This window comes from Oncorhynchus kisutch, linkage group LG30, assembly GCF_002021735.2.
Source record: "Oncorhynchus kisutch isolate 150728-3 linkage group LG30, Okis_V2, whole genome shotgun sequence".
NCBI lineage: Eukaryota > Metazoa > Chordata > Actinopteri > Salmoniformes > Salmonidae > Oncorhynchus > Oncorhynchus kisutch.
In genome coordinates this window covers 40,949,740-40,968,990 of record NC_034203.2, presented here as the reverse complement: position 1 = coordinate 40,968,990, position 19,251 = coordinate 40,949,740, and the positions used below count along the sequence as shown (strand labels likewise).

Below are 19,251 nucleotides of genomic sequence, written 5' to 3'. Positions count from 1 at the left end.
GAAGTGATAGTGTTCATTTGTTATTTTATACAAAGAGTCTCAGTGATAATTAGTTCATTAAAATGATTTCGATAATGAGTTCACTTAAAAGTGCAACAACAAAAACATATAATGTAAAACATATTTGATATTACTCTTAAAAATAACTTGAAAACACACAAAACATCTGAACAACATTCAACAAACTGCAATTTTATAACACTAAAAAACACTAATATAATACTTGTGACAGAAAACAGGACAAGTAAATATAAAGTAGAATATGGTACTGGTGACAGGAAACAGGGTTCCAAAAGGGTTCTTCGACTGTCCCATAGGAGAACCCTTTTTGGTTCCAGGTAGAACTCTTTTTGGTTCCAGGTAGAACCCTTTTTGGTTCTAGGTAGAACCCTTTTTGGTTCTAGGTAGAACCCTTTTTGGTTCCAGGTAGAACTCTTTTTGGTTCCAGGTAGAACCCTTTTGAGACCCAAAATACTTTTTACCTGAATCCAAAAAGGGTTATTCAAAGGATTGTCCCTATGGGGAGTGTACCCCAATGGTGTCTATCTACCTGATGGTGACTGTCTACCCGATGGTGACTGTCTACCCGATGGTGACTATCTACCCGATGGTGAGGTCCATGTGGTTAACCTGGGCGATGAAGATGGCTGCCACAGCCTCGTAGAGCGCTGTCCTGTCCATGTTGATGGCAAACCCTCTTGTCCACGCCATTGGTCTCTTCCAGACAAGGGAAGGTGTTGGGCAGTGTGGCAGAGCTGAGGGAATGATTCGGAAGAAAATAAGTACATTTGAATAGGATAGATGAATGAATGGATGGATAAGTAGGTGGATGGATCAATGAATGGGATGGAGGAATGGGTGAGTGAGTGGGTGAGTGTGTGGATGGATGAATGACAGTTTCTTTTTTTCCCCCAATTTCGTGGTATCCAATTGTTTTAGTAGCTACTATCTTGTCTCATCGCTACAACTCCCGTACGGGCTCGGGAGAGACGAAGGTTGAAAGTCATGCGCCCTCCGATACACAACCCAACCAAGCCACACTGCTTCTTAACACAGCGTGCATCCAACCCGGAAGCCAGCCGCACCAATGTGTCGGAGGAAACACTGTGCACCTGGCAACCTTGGTTAGCGCGCACTGCGCCCAGCCCGCCACAGGAGATGCTGGTGCACGATGAGACAAGGATTTCCCTACCGGACAAGCCCTCCCTAACCCGGACGATGCTAGGCCAATTGTGCATCGCCCCACGGACCTCCCGGTCGCGGCCAGTTACGACAGAGCCTGGGCGCGAACCCAGAGTCTCTGGTGGCACAGCTGGCGCTGCAGTACAGCGCCCTTAACCAATGCGCCACCCGGGAGGCCCCTGGATGAATGACAGTTTCAATCATAAGACCTTCCTCAGGACCCTGAGTTCCTTCATTTATGTTATTCGGTATAATAACAAACAATAACGTTTCCCTTAAAACCACTTCCTGAAGTCAAACCAAATATCCAGTGTGTACAGTATTTCTTATGAGTAGCCTCACCTAGATGAGGTTCCCAGGGCTGTGAGTAGTGCTTGCAGCAGGCCTATTAACAGGTAGAGCGTTCCCGTGTGTCATGGTGAGGTAAAGTAGAGGCAGTGTAACCAGACTGTGAACCAGCTGGCCTGTTATCACACACAGAGTGTGCAGCTGACATCCACCCACCTCTCCAAGATCTTCCCTGCTATCAAGGACAGGATCCTCACTGGGGCGTACCTGATGGACGGAGACAAAGCAGAGTTGTGTTGCATTTATGTGCACCACTGAACATTGGATAGAAAGAAACAATCCCACAGGGAAACCTCTAAGAGAGCATGAACGCAGCTTTAGGGCCACCCAGAATATACACAGGCAGAATGTTATCAAATGCCTTCGTTAGCAATTGCGTTCAAAAAATATTTATATAGTTATTATTATTATTTAAAAAACATATATACATAGCAAGATGGTCCAGCCCACTATTAATGTTTTGTTTACTTACCAGATGATGGTAAGTAACCTGGCACATGATGGCTTCGTTCAGGCAGTCAAAGAAGTCCTTCAGAGGTCTTCAACTCTCTCAGGACCAGACCAGACCAAAGCCTATAGAGAAGACCACTAGACCTAGGGCATTCACCCTACTGGAGGAGCCCACAACAGGCACCATGTCACCCCCCTGAACCCCTGTAGGGCTGGGTGGGCTGGAGGAGGAGGGTTGCTTTCTACCGTGCTGTCTTAGTACATGTGGGGTCAAACGACTTTAGGAGGGCTAACTCGAAACTGCTGAAACTGGATTTGAAAGAACTGATTCTAACTCTGAAAGACTCCAAAATCGTCCGATTATTTCAAGCCCTATATCATTGCTGGGACACAGGCTACTGGCTTTACACATCCGGCTAAAAGACTACTGTAGCTCTGTTGGCATAATTTGTATAGATAACTTTGACACATTTTGGAAACAGAGGATGCTCTAGTCTACAGGAATGACGGAATCCATCCAAATGATCTTGTTGCCTGGACTTTGTCCTCATATTTCAAGGCCGCGTTGAGACAATGACTTATTAGGGACCCGAGCCATGCTCCCTATCATTGTGTTACTGAATTGTTATAGTGTTGCTGCAAATGTACATGGTCCCAAGGGCGTTGAAAGTCATAATGTAATGTATGCTTCTCTATCTCCCTTGAATGCCTTCTGTCAATCCAACAGCTATTGTCAGCAATCATGGGCCCATGAACCTGAGCTATACTGTGCCTTAGTAGGAAGACCACTGTGTACACTCACCCTGCACTATACAAATAAATACCACTGTCATGTCTACCTCTGATAAGCCTCCCAGAAAAGCAATAAAAACAATATAGAGTCCCCAATAAATATCCCACATTAACATATGTAGCCAGGGAAACAAGGTTCATGAATCCGGTACTAAATGGGTATACCCAATAAACAGTCCGGTGAGTGTATATTGGGCTCTCATTATTTCTGTGACAATATAGGGCCTACTTAAACCTTTTAAACGATGCAGTGTTCTTTAATGCCAATTCAAATGAATGTATGATTCTACTCCTCAATAGTTAAGTTGGATACAACCTATTGTGCCGGGAGTTGAATGCAGGTCCTAACAGGTGGTGTTCTCATCAATGTGCCACTGCCAAGAAGAGAGGACATGTGCAGTGACCCTAAATACCAGAACACTGGCCTTATCCAAGAGTTCACCCACGGTGTGCTGAGATGGATATCATTTCTCAACATATTGGTTGTGTCAATAATCATGTTTCAATTAACATTGGAAAAAAACTATGTCAATATAGCCAGTAAACATGTAAATATACAATTCTCAGAGTTATACATAAATAATAATCCCGCAAAAAAGTCTTGCATGCCCACTCCCAAGCCCCAGTTGTAAAAGACAATGGCACCCTATTTCCCTGTATGGTGTACTACTTTTGACCACAGCCCCTACTTTTAACCAGGGGCTCCGGTCAAGTGTAGTCCAATATATAGGGAATAGGGTTCCATTTTGGGACACATGCAGTTGTAACCTGAGAGCAGTGTGAGGCATCAGTCAGCCACAGAGCAGCACTAAAGGCTGATACAACGCTGAAGGCATGCTGGAAGACAGCCCTTATTCTCTGCTGTCAAAGCGGCTGCCATTCAGATGGTGGTGGTGGTGGTGGTGGCGGTGGTGGTGGGGGGGGGAATGATGAAATGCTGCCATTATAAAGAGAACCAAAGGGCTCGGTGGCAGGAGACACCCGATCTAACCTGGCAACCTGGCCTCCCTTTGTCCCCCCATGCAGCCATTTCATATCTGACATATCCACAGTCCACCACACCACAGGCCTGCCTTCATACTGATACGTGCCATGGCACAGAGGCACCAGGGTGGTGGGCTGAGAAATGGGGAATAAGCAGACGATCTTCACGGCGCAGCAGCTTGATGCGTATCAGGTCGGTGTGTATGTGTTTGTGTTTGAGTGTGTGTGTGTGTGTGTGTGTGTGTGTGTGTGTGTGTGTATTTAACCCCCTCAGTGTGGTGATGACTAACTTTCTTCACATAGCTTGTTGATTGAGACAAATTGCTTCACCCGTCTAGCTTGGTGTTGCTTTCATGTGGGTACTGTAATTAGTGAATGGGGGTATTGTAATTTGTGATTAGGGGTACTGTAATTAGTGAATAGGGGTATTGTAATTTGTGATTGGGGTACTGTAATTAGTGAATGGGGGTATTGTAATTTGTGATTGGGATACTGTAATTAGTGGAAGGGGGTACTGTAATTAGTGAATGGGGGTATTGTTATTTGTGATTGGGGTACTGTAATTAGTGAATTGGGGGGTACTGTAATAAGTGGAAGGGGGTATTGTTATTTGTGATTGGGGTACTGTAATTAGTGGATTGGGTATTGTAATTCGTGATTAGGGGGTACTGTAATTAGTGGATGGGGTACTGTAATTAGTGGATGGGGGTACTGTAATTAGTGGATGGGGGTACTGTAATTAGTGGATGGGGGTACTGTAATTAGTGGATGGGGGTAATGTAATTAGTGGATGTGGTACTGTAATTAGTGGATGGGGGTACTGTAATTAGTGGATGTGGGTACTGTAATTAGTGGATGGGGGTACTGTAATTAGTGGATGTGGTACTGTAATTAGTGGATGGGGGTACTGTAATTAGTGGATGTGGGTACTGTAATTAGTGAATGGGGTACTGTAATTAGTGAATGGAGTGCATTGATACAAAACACAGGTCTTGGCACACTTCCTTTGCAGCTGTGAGCTGAGAAAACAGACACAGCAACAGACACAGAGAAACGGTCAAGTGCTTAATGTGATGTTATGGACCACAGCTGTGTGGTCTTATTCAGGTCTGACAAACCAAAGCTAGTGAGACAACCACAGCACAATGTTTAATCTGAGCCACAAGTCACTTTCTTAAAATGAAAAAGGAACCTCTTGAATTGTTGTAGCTGTGAATCATTATTTTTTAAAATAGTGTTTTGGGACTCCTGAGTGGCGCAGCGGTCTAATGCACTACATCTCAGTGCTAGAGGCATCACTACAGACCCTGGTTCGATTCCAGGGTAGGGTTTGGCCGGGGTAGGGTTTGGCCGGGGTAGGGTTCGGCCGGGGTAGGGTTCGGCCGGGGTAGGGTTCGGCCGGGGCAGGGTTCGGCCGGGGTAGGGTTCGGCCGGGTTCGGCCGGGGTAGGGTTCGGCCGGGGTAGGCCATCATTGTTAATAACAATGTCTTCCTAACTGGCTTGCCTACTACAATAAAGATGAAATAAAATACATCTTAAAAAATGTTGCATTTGCAGGACTGCACATTCTTCACAAGGAAGGAAATTCTAAGGTGAGAGGAAGCTCCTACATGATGTTTGAACTAGTTAAGTATTCAGTATAACTAACTAAGCCTAGGCAGAATATGACACTTAACCACTTTCAAATGTAGCTGCTTGGATTTTGTTCAGTTCTGCATCGTGAAACCTTTCACTAGGATGAAAGTTATTCTGTACACACACACACACACACACACACACACACACACACACACACACACACACACACACACACACACACACACACACACACACACACACACACACACACATGTAACAGTAGACCAAAGATACAGGGACATACATACTGTATTGTTATCTGAGCTCACATGTCAAAACAAAAGCCTGAGACCAACGCTTCTGCTTTACACATTGCTTAGGTTGAATATACTGTACTCTACTGTACTCTACTGTACTCTACTGTATCTACTGCACTCTACTGTACTCTACTGTACTCTACTGCACTCTACTGTACTCTACTGCACTCTACTGCACTCTACTGTATCTACTGTATCTACTGTACTCTACTGTATCTACTGTACTCTACTGCACTCTACTGTATCTACTGTACTCTACTGTACTCTACTGTACTCTACTGTATCTACTGTATCTACTGTACTCTACTGTATCTACTGTACTCTACTGCACTCTACTGTATCTACTGTACTCTACTGTACTCTACTGTATCTACTGTACTCTACTGTACTCTACTGTATCTACTGTACTCTACTGTACTCTACTGCACTCTACTGTATCTACTGTACTCTACTGTACTCTACTGTATCTACTGTACTCTACTGTATCTACTGTACTCTACTGTACTCTACTGTATCTACTGCACTCTACTGTACTCTACTGCACTCTACTGCACTCTACTGTACTCTACTGTATCTACTGTACTCTACTGCACTCTACTGTACTCTACTGTACTCTACTGCACTCTACTGTACTCTACTGTACTCTACTGCACTCTACTGTACTCTGCTGTACTCTACTGCACTCTACTGTACTCTACTGTACTCTACTGCACTCTACTGTACTCTACTGTACTCTACTGCACTCTACTGTACTCTACTGTACTCTACTGCACTCTACTGTACTCTACTGCACTCTACTGCACTCTACTGTACTCTACTGCACTCTACTGTACTCTACTGTACTGCCCTCTACTGTACTCTACTGTACTCTACTGTACTCTACTGCACTCTACTGTACTCTACTGCACTCTACTGTACTCTACTGCACTCTACTGTACTCTACTGCAGTTTCAACAAAGTTGTTTACTAGGCTTTAACAGCACGTGTATATTTGTTCACTTCACAAATTGACCTGCTATTCTTTGAAATCTCTTATTATTTTATTTGATATAGAAAGTGGATATTATCCAGTCTGCACATCTGATATACTTCAGGTTCAACTTTCTTTCCCCCCTCCTAGACTATTCGACCGTTATCGAGACTTGGCACCACAGCTCGTTCCTCTCGACTACACAGACCAGCCAGATGTGAGGCTACCATACGAGCTCATTGGCAGCATGCCAGAACTGAAGGTATACCCTCTGTCCCGTGTTTGCACACACATATTAGTGGATAAGTCCCAAATGACAACTTGTTCCCTTTCTACTGCACCTGTTTTGACCCTAAACGCTATCTAGGGCATAGGGTACAATTTGGAATGTGTCCATCCATTATTAATACACAACTAATTGACAGTAGTCTCTGAACGGTTGGCTATATGTTATCTGACTCTAATAAACCACAAGAAGGCCAGGGCGACCTACAGGGCACTGAGTACGACTGGGTCCACTATGAGCTTCTTTACATATACACACATTTCCTCACAACGACAACAGCAGAAACAACTGATATCGACGCAGTACTCTTGTATTTCCTATCCTGTCCCTTCTGGCTTATTCCCTGTGATTGTGTTAGCTCCCCCAAAGGGAACGTCAAAGCTTTAGCTCAGCGTGCTAACGCAGTCAATGTGTCTCTCCTCAGGACAACCCGTTCCGCCAGAGGATCGCTGAGGTTTTCTCGGAGGACGGAGAGGGAAACATGACCCTGGATGACTTCCTGGATATGTTCTCCGTGCTGAGTGAGATGGCTCCACGAGATCTGAAAGCCTACTATGCATTTAAAATATACGGTCAGTGTGTGAGATGTGTATGCCTTTAATAACATCTACCATCAGCAGGTCAGAAATACTTCTGGTTTGCTCTCAAAACTGTTTTGGTTATGTGAAACAATCTGCCCAGCAAGAAATAATATCATTTTAACATAATCAGCAACTTGATGTTTGGTATTTGGAGTTTTGGTATTTTATTAGGATCCCCATTAGCTGTTGCAAAAGCAGCAGCTACTCTTCCTGGGGTCCAACACAGAACAGGAAACATGATATAATACAGAACATTAAATAGACCAGAACAGCCCAAGGACAGAACTACATAAATAGCTACATATTAATACACACAGAATATCTAGGTCCAATAGGGGAGAGGCGTTGTGTCGTGAGGCGTTTCTTCATCTGTTTTTTAAAAACCAGGTTTGCTGTTTATTTGAGAAATATGAGATGGAACGGAGTTCGATACAAAATGGCTCTATGTAATACTGTAATACTGTACACTATCTTGAATTTGTTCTGGATTTAGGGACTGTGAAAAGATCCCTGTTGGCGTGTCTGGTGGGATAAGCCTGTGTGTCAGAGCCAGTGGTGAGCCATGGCATCATCAATTCGGGTGGGACTGTGTAGGACCTCACTGAAGGCCCAGGCCCACGGCACACCACTGGTCAGAGCTGTGTCTAAGTTGACTATGCAACACAATTTGGGATTTTCAACACATGAATGTTTCTAAATAGAAAGAAGAAGTGATGCAGTCAGTCTCAACTGTTAGCCAAGAGAGACTGGCATGCATAGTATTTATATCAGCCCTCTGATTACAATGAAGAGCAAGATGTGCCACTCTGTTCTGGGCCAGCTGCAGCTTAACTAGGTCTTCCCTTGCAGCACTGGACCACACGACTGGACAATAATCAAGATCAGACAAAACTAGAGCCTGCAGAATTTCTGGAGTGTGGTGTCAAAAAAGCAGAGCATCTCTGTATTACGGACAGACCTCTCCCCATCTTTACAACCATTGAATCTATATGTTTTGACCAGGACAGTTTACAATCTAAGGTAACGCCAAGTCATTTAGTCTCCTCAACTTGTTCAACAGACACACCATTCATTACCAGATTCTGCTGAGATCTAGAACTTAGGGAATGATTTGTACCAAATACAATGCTTTTAGTTTTAGAGATGTTCAGGACCAGTTTATTACTGGCCACCCATTCCAAAACAGACTGCAACTCTTTCTTAAGGGTTTCAGTGATTTCATTAGCTGTGGTTGCTGATGTGTATATGGTTGAATCATCAGCATACATGGACGTACATGCTTCGTTTAATGCCAGTGGCAGGTCATTGGTAAACATAGAAAAGAGTAGAGGGCCTAGAGAGCTGCCCTGCGGTACACCGCACTTTACATGTATGACATTAGGGAAGCATCCATTTAAAGAAAACCCTCTATTAGATAGATAGCTCTGAATCCACAATATGGCAGAGGCTGAAAAGCCAAAACACATACGTTTTTTCAACAACAGGTTATGGTCAATAATATCAAAGGCTGCACTGAAATCTAACAGCACAGTTCCCACAATCCTTTTATTATCAATTTATTTCAACCAATCATCAGTCATTTGTGTCAGCGCAGTACATGTTGAGTGCCCTTCTCTATAAGCGTGCTTAAAGTCTGTTGTTAATTTGTTTACAGAGAAATAGCATTGTATTTGGTGAAACACAATTTTTTCCAACAGTTTGCTAAGAGCTGGCAGCAAGCTGATAGGTCTGATGTTAGAACCAGTAAAGGTTGCTTTACCATTATTGGGTAGCGGAATGACTTTGGCTTCCCTCCAGGCCTGAGGACAAAGACTTTCCTCTAGGCTCAGATTAAAGATATGACAGATAGGAGTGGCTATAGAGTCAGCTACCATCCTCAGTAGGAGTGGCTATAGAGTCAGATACCATCCTCAGTAGGAGTGGCTATAGAGTCAGCTATCATCCTCAGTAGGAGTGGCTATAGAGTCAGCTACCATCCTCAGTAGGAGTGGCTATAGAGTCAGCTACCATCCTCAGTAGGAGTGGCTATAGAGTCAGCTACCATCCTCAGTAGGAGTGGCTATAGAGTCAGCTACCATCCTCAGTAGGAGTGGCTATAGAGTCAGCTACCATCCTCAGTAGGAGTGGCTATAGAGTCAGCTACCATCCTCAGTAGGAGTGGCTATAGAGTCAGCTACCATCCTCAGTAGGAGTGGCTATAGAGTCAGCTACCATCCTCAGTAGGAGTGGCTATAGAGTCAGCTACCATCCTCAGTAGGAGTGGCTATAGAGTCAGCTACCATCCTCAGTAGGAGTGGCTATAGAGTCAGCTACCATCCTCAGTAGGAGTGACTATAGAGTCAGCTACCATCCTCAGTAGGAGTGGCTATAGAGTCAGCTACCATCCTCAGTAGGAGTGGCTATAGAGTCAGCTACCATCCTCAGTAGGAGTGGCTATAGAGTCAGCTACCATCCTCAGTAGGAGTGGCTATAGAGTCAGCTACCATCCTCAGTAGGAGTGACTATAGAGTCAGCTACCATCCTCAGTAGGAGTGGCTATAGAGTCAGCTACCATCCTCAGTAGGAGTGGCTATAGAGTCAGCTACCATCCTCAGTAGGAGTGACTATAGAGTCAGCTACCATCCTCAGTAGGAGTGGCTATAGAGTCAGCTACCATCCTCAGTAGGAGTGGCTATAGAGTCAGCTACCATCCTCAGTAGGAGTGGCTATAGAGTCAGCTACCATCCTCAGTAGGAGTGGCTATAGAGTCAGCTACCATCCTCAGTAGGAGTGGCTATAGAGTCAGCTACCATCCTCAGTAGGAGTGGCTATAGAGTCAGCTACCATCCTCAGTAGGAGTGGCTATAGAGTCAGCTACCATCCTCAGTAGGAGTGGCTATAGAGTCAGCTACCATCCTCAGTAGGAGTGGCTATAGAGTCAGCTACCATCCTCAGTAGGAGTGGCTATAGAGTCAGCTACCACCCTCAGTAGGAGTGGCTATAGAGTCAGCTACCATCCTCAGTAGGAGTGTCTATAGAGTCAGCTACCATCCTCAGTAGGAGTGGCTATAGAGTCAGCTACCACCCTCAGTAGGAGTGGCTATAGAGTCAGCTACCATCCTCAGTAGGAGTGGCTATAGAGTCAGCTACCATCCTCAGTAGGAGTGACTATAGAGTCAGCTACCATCCTCAGTAGGAGTGGCTATAGAGTCAGCTACCATCCTCAGTAGGAGTGGCTATAGAGTCAGCTACCATCCTCAGTAGGAGTGACTATAGAGTCAGCTGCCATCCTCAGTAGGAGTGGCTATAGAGTCAGCTACCATCCTCAGTAGGAGTGGCTATAGAGTCAGCTACCATCCTCAGTAGGAGTGGCTATAGAGTCAGCTACCATCCTCAGTAGGAGTGGCTATAGAGTCAGCTACCATCCTCAGTAGGAGTGGCTATAGAGTCAGCTACCATCCTCAGTAGGAGTGGCTATAGAGTCAGTAGGAGTGGCTATAGAGTCAGTAGGAGTGGCTATAGAGTCAGCTACCATCCTCAGTAGGAGTGGCTATAGAGTCAGTAGGAGTGGCTATAGAGTCAGTAGGAGTGGCTATAGAGTCAGTAGGAGTGGCTATAGAGTCAGCTACCATCCTCAGTAGGAGTGGCTATAGAGTCAGTAGGAGTGGCTATAGAGTCAGTAGGAGTGGCTATAGAGTCAGCTACCATCCTCAGTAGGAGTGGCTATAGAGTCAGTAGGAGTGGCTATAGAGTCAGTAGGAGTGGCTATAGAGTCAGTAGGAGTGGCTATAGAGTCAGCTACCATCCTCAGTAGGAGTGGCTATAGAGTCAGTAGGAGTGGCTATAGAGTCAGTAGGAGTGGCTATAGAGTCAGTAGGAGTGGCTATAGAGTCAGTAGGAGTGGCTATAGAGTCAGCTACCATCCTCAGTAGGAGTGGCTATAGAGTCAGTAGGAGTGGCTATAGAGTCAGTAGGAGTGGCTATAGAGTCAGCTACCATCCTCTCCCACACTAACTATATAAATTCTAACTTGCAATGCTTTTCCTTCATTATTTGTTTTTATGCATGAATACGATGGCTCACTGTTCGTTGTTGACATTTCCTGTGAAGTTCGCCAATGAAGTAATCATTCAAATAATTGGCAACATCAAATAGTTTTGTGATAAATCTGATTCAATGAAAGATTTGCAGTAAGTCAGCCAGTCAGATGCAGTGCAGCCAGACTTATTAGCCACTCATTTTGCCCCATCTCTGTGAATGATTGATAAGGGCATTATAGAGGGGCCCAAACACGCTGCATGGACAGGGCAGGCCTGTACAAAAAAAGGCCTTGCACGGTCTGTGTTGCTTGAGTCACCCTAATTAACTGGCGATGACAGATGACGTTTCACCGCAGGCGGCTATGCAGTGACATGACCGCGGTCATGGGTCAATAAAACGCAAAGGAAGGCTCTGTTTGGAAATGTTTAGTTACAGGACAAAAAGGGAAGTCTATGCTTCCCGAAAAGCACCCTAGCCTAGTGTTCAGAGCGTTGGGTCAGTAACCAAAGGTTGCTGAATCGAATCCCTGAGCTGACAAGGTAAAAATCTGTTATTCTGGCCCTGAGCAAGGCAGTTAACCCACTGTTCCACAGGCGCTGAAGACATTGATGTTGATTTAAGGCAGCCCCCTGTACCTCTCTGATTCAGAGGGGTTGGGTTAAATGCAGAAGACACATTTCAGTTGTACAACTGACTAGGTATCCCTCTTTCCCTTTAGTACACTGCTACTACCAGGGACCAAAGTAAGCTGTAAACTAAAAGAGGTGAATGTGAACTTTAATCTTTAACTGATCATTTGAATAATGACATCCTACTACTGTTTCTGTTCCTCCTCCAATCCTCTCAGACTTCAACAATGATGACTTCCTGTGTAAGTCTGACCTGGAGAAGACGCTGAACAAGCTGACGCGGAATGAGCTAACGGAGGACGAGGTCAGGATGGTATGTGAGAAGGTGATCGACGAGGCCGACCTGGACAACGATGGACGTCTCTCACTGGAGGACTTCCAGCACATGATCGTCCGTGCTCCAGACTTCCTCAGGTCTGCAGTAGTTGTCACCTAACCAATGGCCAAGCATTTCTTTTCCTGGGCAGTTCTTAACTTTAATTTAGCCAAACAACTGGGAACTCAGGAAAAAAATAATCTCGGACTGGGAAAATCATGACATCAGTGATCTTTAGGTCGGAGAAGTCCGAGCTCTAGGATGATGTCAGAGTTTCCGACTTGTAATTCTGAGTTAGATGACTGTTCAAAACAATTTTTTGCAGTTGGGTGTTGTCTTGAACGCACTGAAGTCGGAGGTTTCCCAGTTCTGAGTTGTCTTGAACGCACTGAAGTAGGAGGTTTCCCAATTCTGAGTTGTCTTGAACGCACTGAAGTAGGAGTTTTCCCAGTTCTGAGTTGTCATCAACGCACTGAAGTAGGAGGTTTCCCAATTCTGAGTTGTCTTGAACACGGTGAAGTCGGAGGTTTCCCAGTTCTGAGTGTTCTTGAATGCACTGTAGTAGGAGTTTTCCAAGTTCTGAGTTGTCATCAACGCACACTGAAGTAGGAGGTTTCCCAATTCTGAGTTGTCTTGAACACGGTGAAGTCGGAGGTTTCCCAGTTCTGAGTGTTCTTGAATGCAGCATAACTCATTTTGAACAAATTCTAACATGTTGACTTTTCTTCCACAGCACCTTCCATATAAGGATATGAAGACTAAAGAGATGCCATGGACACTACCACCATGGATCCAAACATTTTCTCTACCAAAGATGGTATAGGGACCTTTAAAGTGTGCACTATGCAGGCTTAGGCTAGTTGCTTTTTACTTTGATGTAGGCCGGAGACAGCCCACTGACCTGTTGACAGCTGAATAGTCTATTATTATAGAGCTATTGTAGCTATCAGGACAGGGCTCATTAGCTATGACGGCCAACAGTTGATTTGTATTCTCTTCAATGAAGGCTCAGTTACACCAGGCTGTAAAATAAACATCTTCCCTCATATTCCACTGAACCATGGAGGGGCAGTGGAGGGTGAGGCATCTGTGTCATGTATGAATTAACACTCCATTATAAAATCATGGGTTCAGCTAACAGTCAATTGTGCTTAATCATTCTGGATACAGTCATACAATGTCATATAAAGAGGCAATCTGAGGTTGAAACAACAACAAAGGAGTCGTGCACCCCAACTCTTCTTTGGTAAACAGCTGAGGGAGGCGGCTGGAGAAATGTAACCACTCTCAAATTCATAGATGAAGCTATGGATGCGAGGGCCGACCATCCATGAGATCAAAATTATAGTTTCAAGCTATACCGTGTTTGTTTACAATTATATTGTTTACATTTTTTTTTTGTAAAACAAGCTTGTATTTGGGGTTCTGATGGGGTAAGACAGTCAAACTAAGCTCATGAGGAATGTATATGTTTATTCTTCAAGAATCAGTGACTATATATTAAGATTAAAGTCCAAAAATGTATGTACCAATTCCAGACTGCCCCTTTGAAGAAAAAAAATGATGACTCACAGCTCTTTAAAATGATTATATTTTATTCAATCAAAGTGCAGATATCTACAAAACTGTAGATCAATTTCAATATGATTGTATTAAGTACAGTACAATTACAGTAGATCTCTTCTCTCTTTTGAATGTGATATATTAAAAACAGCATTTTATATTTTCTTAAAATGTCATTTCTTTCTCATGGTGTACCTCACAATCGACAATGGAATAAAGATGTGGTCATAAAAAAAGCTATGTAAGTGATATGCATTTAGGGGGGTGAACTCTGACTTTTCCTAAACCTACTTTTCCACTTAGTCATGCATTGGTGTCAAGTGGAAGTTCGCCACGTACTGACAAAAAGAACAAGGACAGATGGATAACACATTTTAGAGGTCGTTTTGACAGAAAATGTTTGGACTAAAATGACACACACCTGTCTTTTTCTACACTGTTGTAAAGATGTCAAGCCATTAAAATAAAAAAGATAAAAGTAGTCTCCTTTGTGCTCACCTCTACTGTCCGTAGCCACTGGAAGTGGTTTGGGGGTGGCTGTGCTGCAGTTTTTGCCAGGATTGAAGACATCTATATCTGTCCACTAATACAGGACTAGTAAAGACCCAGAGCACTACCTTTGTGAATAAAATAAAAAAACGACATGTATTTGACTGTTTACCAGCATTTGTAACTTCAGTCTGATAATTATCTTTACAAAACAGTTAATCTGATAATAGTTGTGGAATATAAAAGTACTTTATAAAGCCTGATATATGTTTTCCAGTTTCTTCAAATACTTTGCAAATGCAACTTATTTCTATGTGTAAACTGAAATGGTCTATTCATTCCTCTTCTATTTTAGTAGACACTCTTAAACAGAGCAATTTACAGTAGTGGGTGTATATATTTTCATACTGGTCCCCTGTGGGAATCGAACCCACAACCCTAGCATTACAAGTACCATACATGCTCTACTAACTGAGCCACATTATCACATCACATTACTGTAGTGGTCATTGTTTTTCTTCATGGTGATAGAATGTCTACAGGTACAAACCTAGATTATCAGCATACTGTATGTACAATACAGTAATGTACATTTACATTGTGGTTTGTAAGGATGGTAAATTAATACTGCACAAAAATGGGTTGATTTCCATGTTATTTGATCAAGAAAAATCTATGTTTTTTTATCTTTGTCCATAACTTTGCACCTTTTGATGTAAATGTTTGAGGACAGGTTTATTTATTTCTGGATTCCGTTAGAATGACATCACAGAGAAAGAGACAGGGTTTTGTTCTTTCTGGATTCCATTAGAATGACATCACAGAGAAAGAGACAGGGTTGTGTTCTTTCTGGATTCCATTAGAATGACATCACAGAGAACGAGACAGGGTTTTGTTCTTTCTGGATTCCATTAGAATGACATCACAGAGAACGAGACAGGGTTGTGTTCTTTCTGGATTCCATTAGAATGACATCACAGAGAAAGAGACAGGGTTGTGTTCTTTCTGGATTCCATTAGAATGACATCACAGAGAAAGAGACAGGGTTGTGTTCTTTCTGGATTCCGTTAGAATGACATCACAGAGAAAGAGACAGGGTTGTGTTCTTTCTGGATTCCGTTAGAATGACATCACAGAGAAAGAGACAGGGTTGTGTTCTTTCTGGATTCCATTAGAATGACATCACAGAGAAAGAGACAGGGTTGTGTTCTTTCTGGATTCCGTTAGAATGACATCACAGAGAAAGAGACAGGGTTGTGTTCTTTCTGGATTCCGTTAGAATGACATCACAGAGAAAGAGACAGGGTTGTGTTCTTTCTGGATTCCGTTAGAATGACATCACAGAGAAAGAGACAGGGTTGTGTTCTTTCTGGATTCCGTTAGAATGACATCACAGAGAAAGAGACAGGGTTGTGTTCTTTCTGGATTCCATTAGAATGACATCACAGAGAAAGAGACAGGGTTGTGTTCTTTCTGGATTCCATTAGAATGACATCACAGAGAAAGAGACAGGGTTGTGTTCTTTCTGGATTCCGTTAGAATGACATCACAGAGAAAGAGACAGGATTGTGTTCTTTCTGGATTCCGTTAGAATGACATCACAGAGAAAGAGACAGGGTTGTGTTCTTTCTGGATTCCATTAGAATGACATCACAGAGAAAGAGACAGGGTTGTGTTCTTTCTGGATTCCGTTAGAATGACATCACAGAGAAAGAGACAGGGTTGTGTTCTTTCTGGATTCCGTTAGAATGACATCACAGAGAAAGAGACAGGGTTGTGTTCTTTCTGGATTCCGTTAGAATGACATCACAGAGAAAGAGACAGGGTTGTGTTCTTTCTGGATTCCATTAGAATGACATCACAGAGAAAGAGACAGGGTTGTGTTCTTTCTGGATTCCGTTAGAATGACATCACAGAGAAAGAGACAGGGTTGTGTTCTTTCTGGATTCCGTTAGAATGACATCACAGAGAAAGAGACAGGGTTGTGTTCTTTCTGGATTCCGTTAGAATGACATCACAGAGAAAGAGACAGGGTTGTGTTCTTTCTGGATTCCAGGGCAGAAAGATACTGCTCTTACTGTTCTTATTTATACCTTTTGTTTGTGCCAAAGATGAGATACAAAAAATAACTTTTGCTCGCCCTACAGACATCGACACTCAGCAAAAAAAGAAACGTCCTCACTCTCGACTGTGTTTATTTTCAGCAAAATTCATATGTAAATATTTGAATGAACATAAGATTCAATAAACTGAGACATAAACTAAATAAGTTCCACAGACATGTGACAAACAGAAATAGAATAATGTGTCCCTGAACAAAGCAGGGGGTCAGAATCAAAAGTAATAGTTATGTGGTGTGGCCACCAGCTGCAATAAGTACTGGAGCACATCTCCTCCTCATGGCCTGCACCAGATTTGCCAGTTCTTGCTGTGAGACGTTACCCCACTCTTCCATCAAGGCACCTGTAAGTTCCTGGAAATTTCTGCAGGGAATGTCCCTAGCCCTCATCCTCCGATTCAACAGGTACCAGACGTGCTCAATGGGATTGAGATCCGGGCTCGTCGCTGGACTTGGCAGAACACTGACATTCCTGTCTTGCAGGAAATCACCCACAGAATGAGCAGTATGGCTGGTGGCATTGTCATGCTGGAGGGTCATGTCAGGATGAGCCTGCAGGAAGGGTACCACATGAGGGAGGAGGATGTCTTCCCTGTAACGCACAGCATTGAGATTGTCTGCAATGACAACAAGCTCAGTCTGATGATGCTGTGACACACCGCCCCAGACCATGACGGACCCTCCACCACCAAATGAATCCTGCTCCAGAGTACAGGACTGTCTGACCATCATGAGACAAAACCGCGACTCGTCAGCGAAGAGCACTTTTTGCCAGTCCTGTCTGGTCCAGCGACGGTGGGTTTGTCCCCATAAGCAACGTTGTTGCCTGCCTTACAACAGGCCTACAAGCCCTCAGTCCAGACTCTGTCAGCCTATTGTGGACAGTCTGAGCACTGAGTGAATTCCTGGTGTAACTCGGGCAGTTGTTGTTGCCATCCTGTACCTGTCCCGCAGGTGTCCCGCAGGTGTGATGTTCGGATGTACCAATCCTGTGCAGGTGTTGTTACACATGGTCTGCCACTGCGAGGGCGATCAGCTGTCCGTCCTGTCTCCCTGTTGCGCTGTCTTAGACGTCTCACAGTACAGGCAATGCAATTTGTTGCCCTGGCCTCCTTGCAGCATGCCTAAGGCACGTTCACGCAGATGAGCAGGGACCCTGGGCATCTTTCTTTTAGTGTTTTTCAGAGTCAGTAGAAAGGCCTCTTTAGTTTCCTACGTTTTCATAACGGTGACCTTAATTGCCTACCGTCTGTAAGCTGTCTTAACGGTCTTAACAACCGTTCCACAGGTGCATGTTCAGTAATTGTTTATGGTTCATTGAACAAGCATGGGAATCCGTGTTTAAACCCTTTACAATGAAGATCTGTGAATTTATTTGGATTTGTATTAATTATCTTTGAAAGACAGGGTCCTGAAAAAGGGACGTTTCTTTGTTTGCTGAGTTTATATATATATATTTAAAAAATTCACCTTTATTTAACCAGGTAGGCTAATTGAGAATAAGTTCTCATTTACAACTGCGACCTGGCCAAGAATAAAGCAAAGCAGTTCGACACATACAACACATATGCATCCACTAACACTAATAAAAGCCCAATGCACTAATTTTGTGAGATAAAAATATAGAGAAATATATATTTTTAAAATATTTTTCAGGGGGTACTTCGCATGGTTACACTACTGTCTACCAATCTTCAGGATCAAACACTTGGCATATCATTGCATTGAAAGTATCAACATTTGAAAAATAATTATAAATGACTAATGTTCTTGTCTCAATGCAAGACAAACAAATCCCATATTCTTTCTTTAAGATCGCCATCAAATTACTCTCAAAATATCACATGAAAGCAAACAAATACATCAAAATGCAGGAGGTACAAATGTCATAATGCAATAGCTCCAAACTTATGTTTCTACTCTCCTACCAACTGCTTTTGGAATTGTCATGACCAAAGTTTGCAAAAGCTTGACAAGAACCATGTTTCCATCGTACATATTTATGCGAGAAAACGTCAGATAAAAACTGTAATGACAGGCCTAATGGAAACATAACATTTTGAAGTGAACTTTCCGAATGTCAACAAAACAAAAATATGCTAGAGAGAAGGTGGGATCTTAGTGTGTCTGTAAAATGTTTAAATTATTTATTGAACCTTTATTTAACTAGGGAAGTCAGTTAAGAACAAATTCTTATTTACAATGACGGCCTACCAAAAGGCCTCCTGTGGGGACGGGGGCTTGGGATAAAAAATACAATATAAATATAGGACAAAACAAACATCATAACAAGAGAGACAACACTACATAAAGACAGATCTAAGACAACAACATAGCAAGGCAGCAACACATACCACAGCATGGTAGCAACACAATATAAGAACAACATGGTAGCAGCACAAAACATGGTACAAACATTATTGGTCACAGACAACAGCACAAAGGGCAAGAAGGTAGAGACAACAATACATCACACAAAGCAGCCACAACTGTCAGTAAGAGTGTCCACGATTGAGTCTTCGAATGAAGCTCTTGAGATAAAACTGTCCAGTTTGAGTGTTTGTTGCAGCTCGTTCCAGTCGCAAGCTGCAGCAAACTGAAAAGAGGAGCGACCCAGGGATGTGTG

At 43.3% G+C, this 19,251-nt stretch overlaps 1 protein-coding gene across 1 annotated transcript; it reads left to right on the top strand.

The window, feature by feature from the left end:
• The first annotated feature begins 3,772 nt into the window (after positions 1-3,772).
• On the top strand, positions 3,773-13,809 carry cib3 (calcium and integrin binding family member 3). Its single transcript, XM_020466538.2, has 6 exons — positions 3,773-3,949; positions 5,315-5,349; positions 6,773-6,884; positions 7,333-7,480; positions 12,357-12,552; positions 13,188-13,809. Exons 1-6 carry the CDS (start codon positions 3,899-3,901, stop codon positions 13,207-13,209), a joined length of 564 nt encoding a protein of 187 aa, XP_020322127.1. The 5' UTR covers positions 3,773-3,898; the 3' UTR covers positions 13,210-13,809.
• Positions 13,810-19,251: the final 5,442 nt, after the last annotated feature.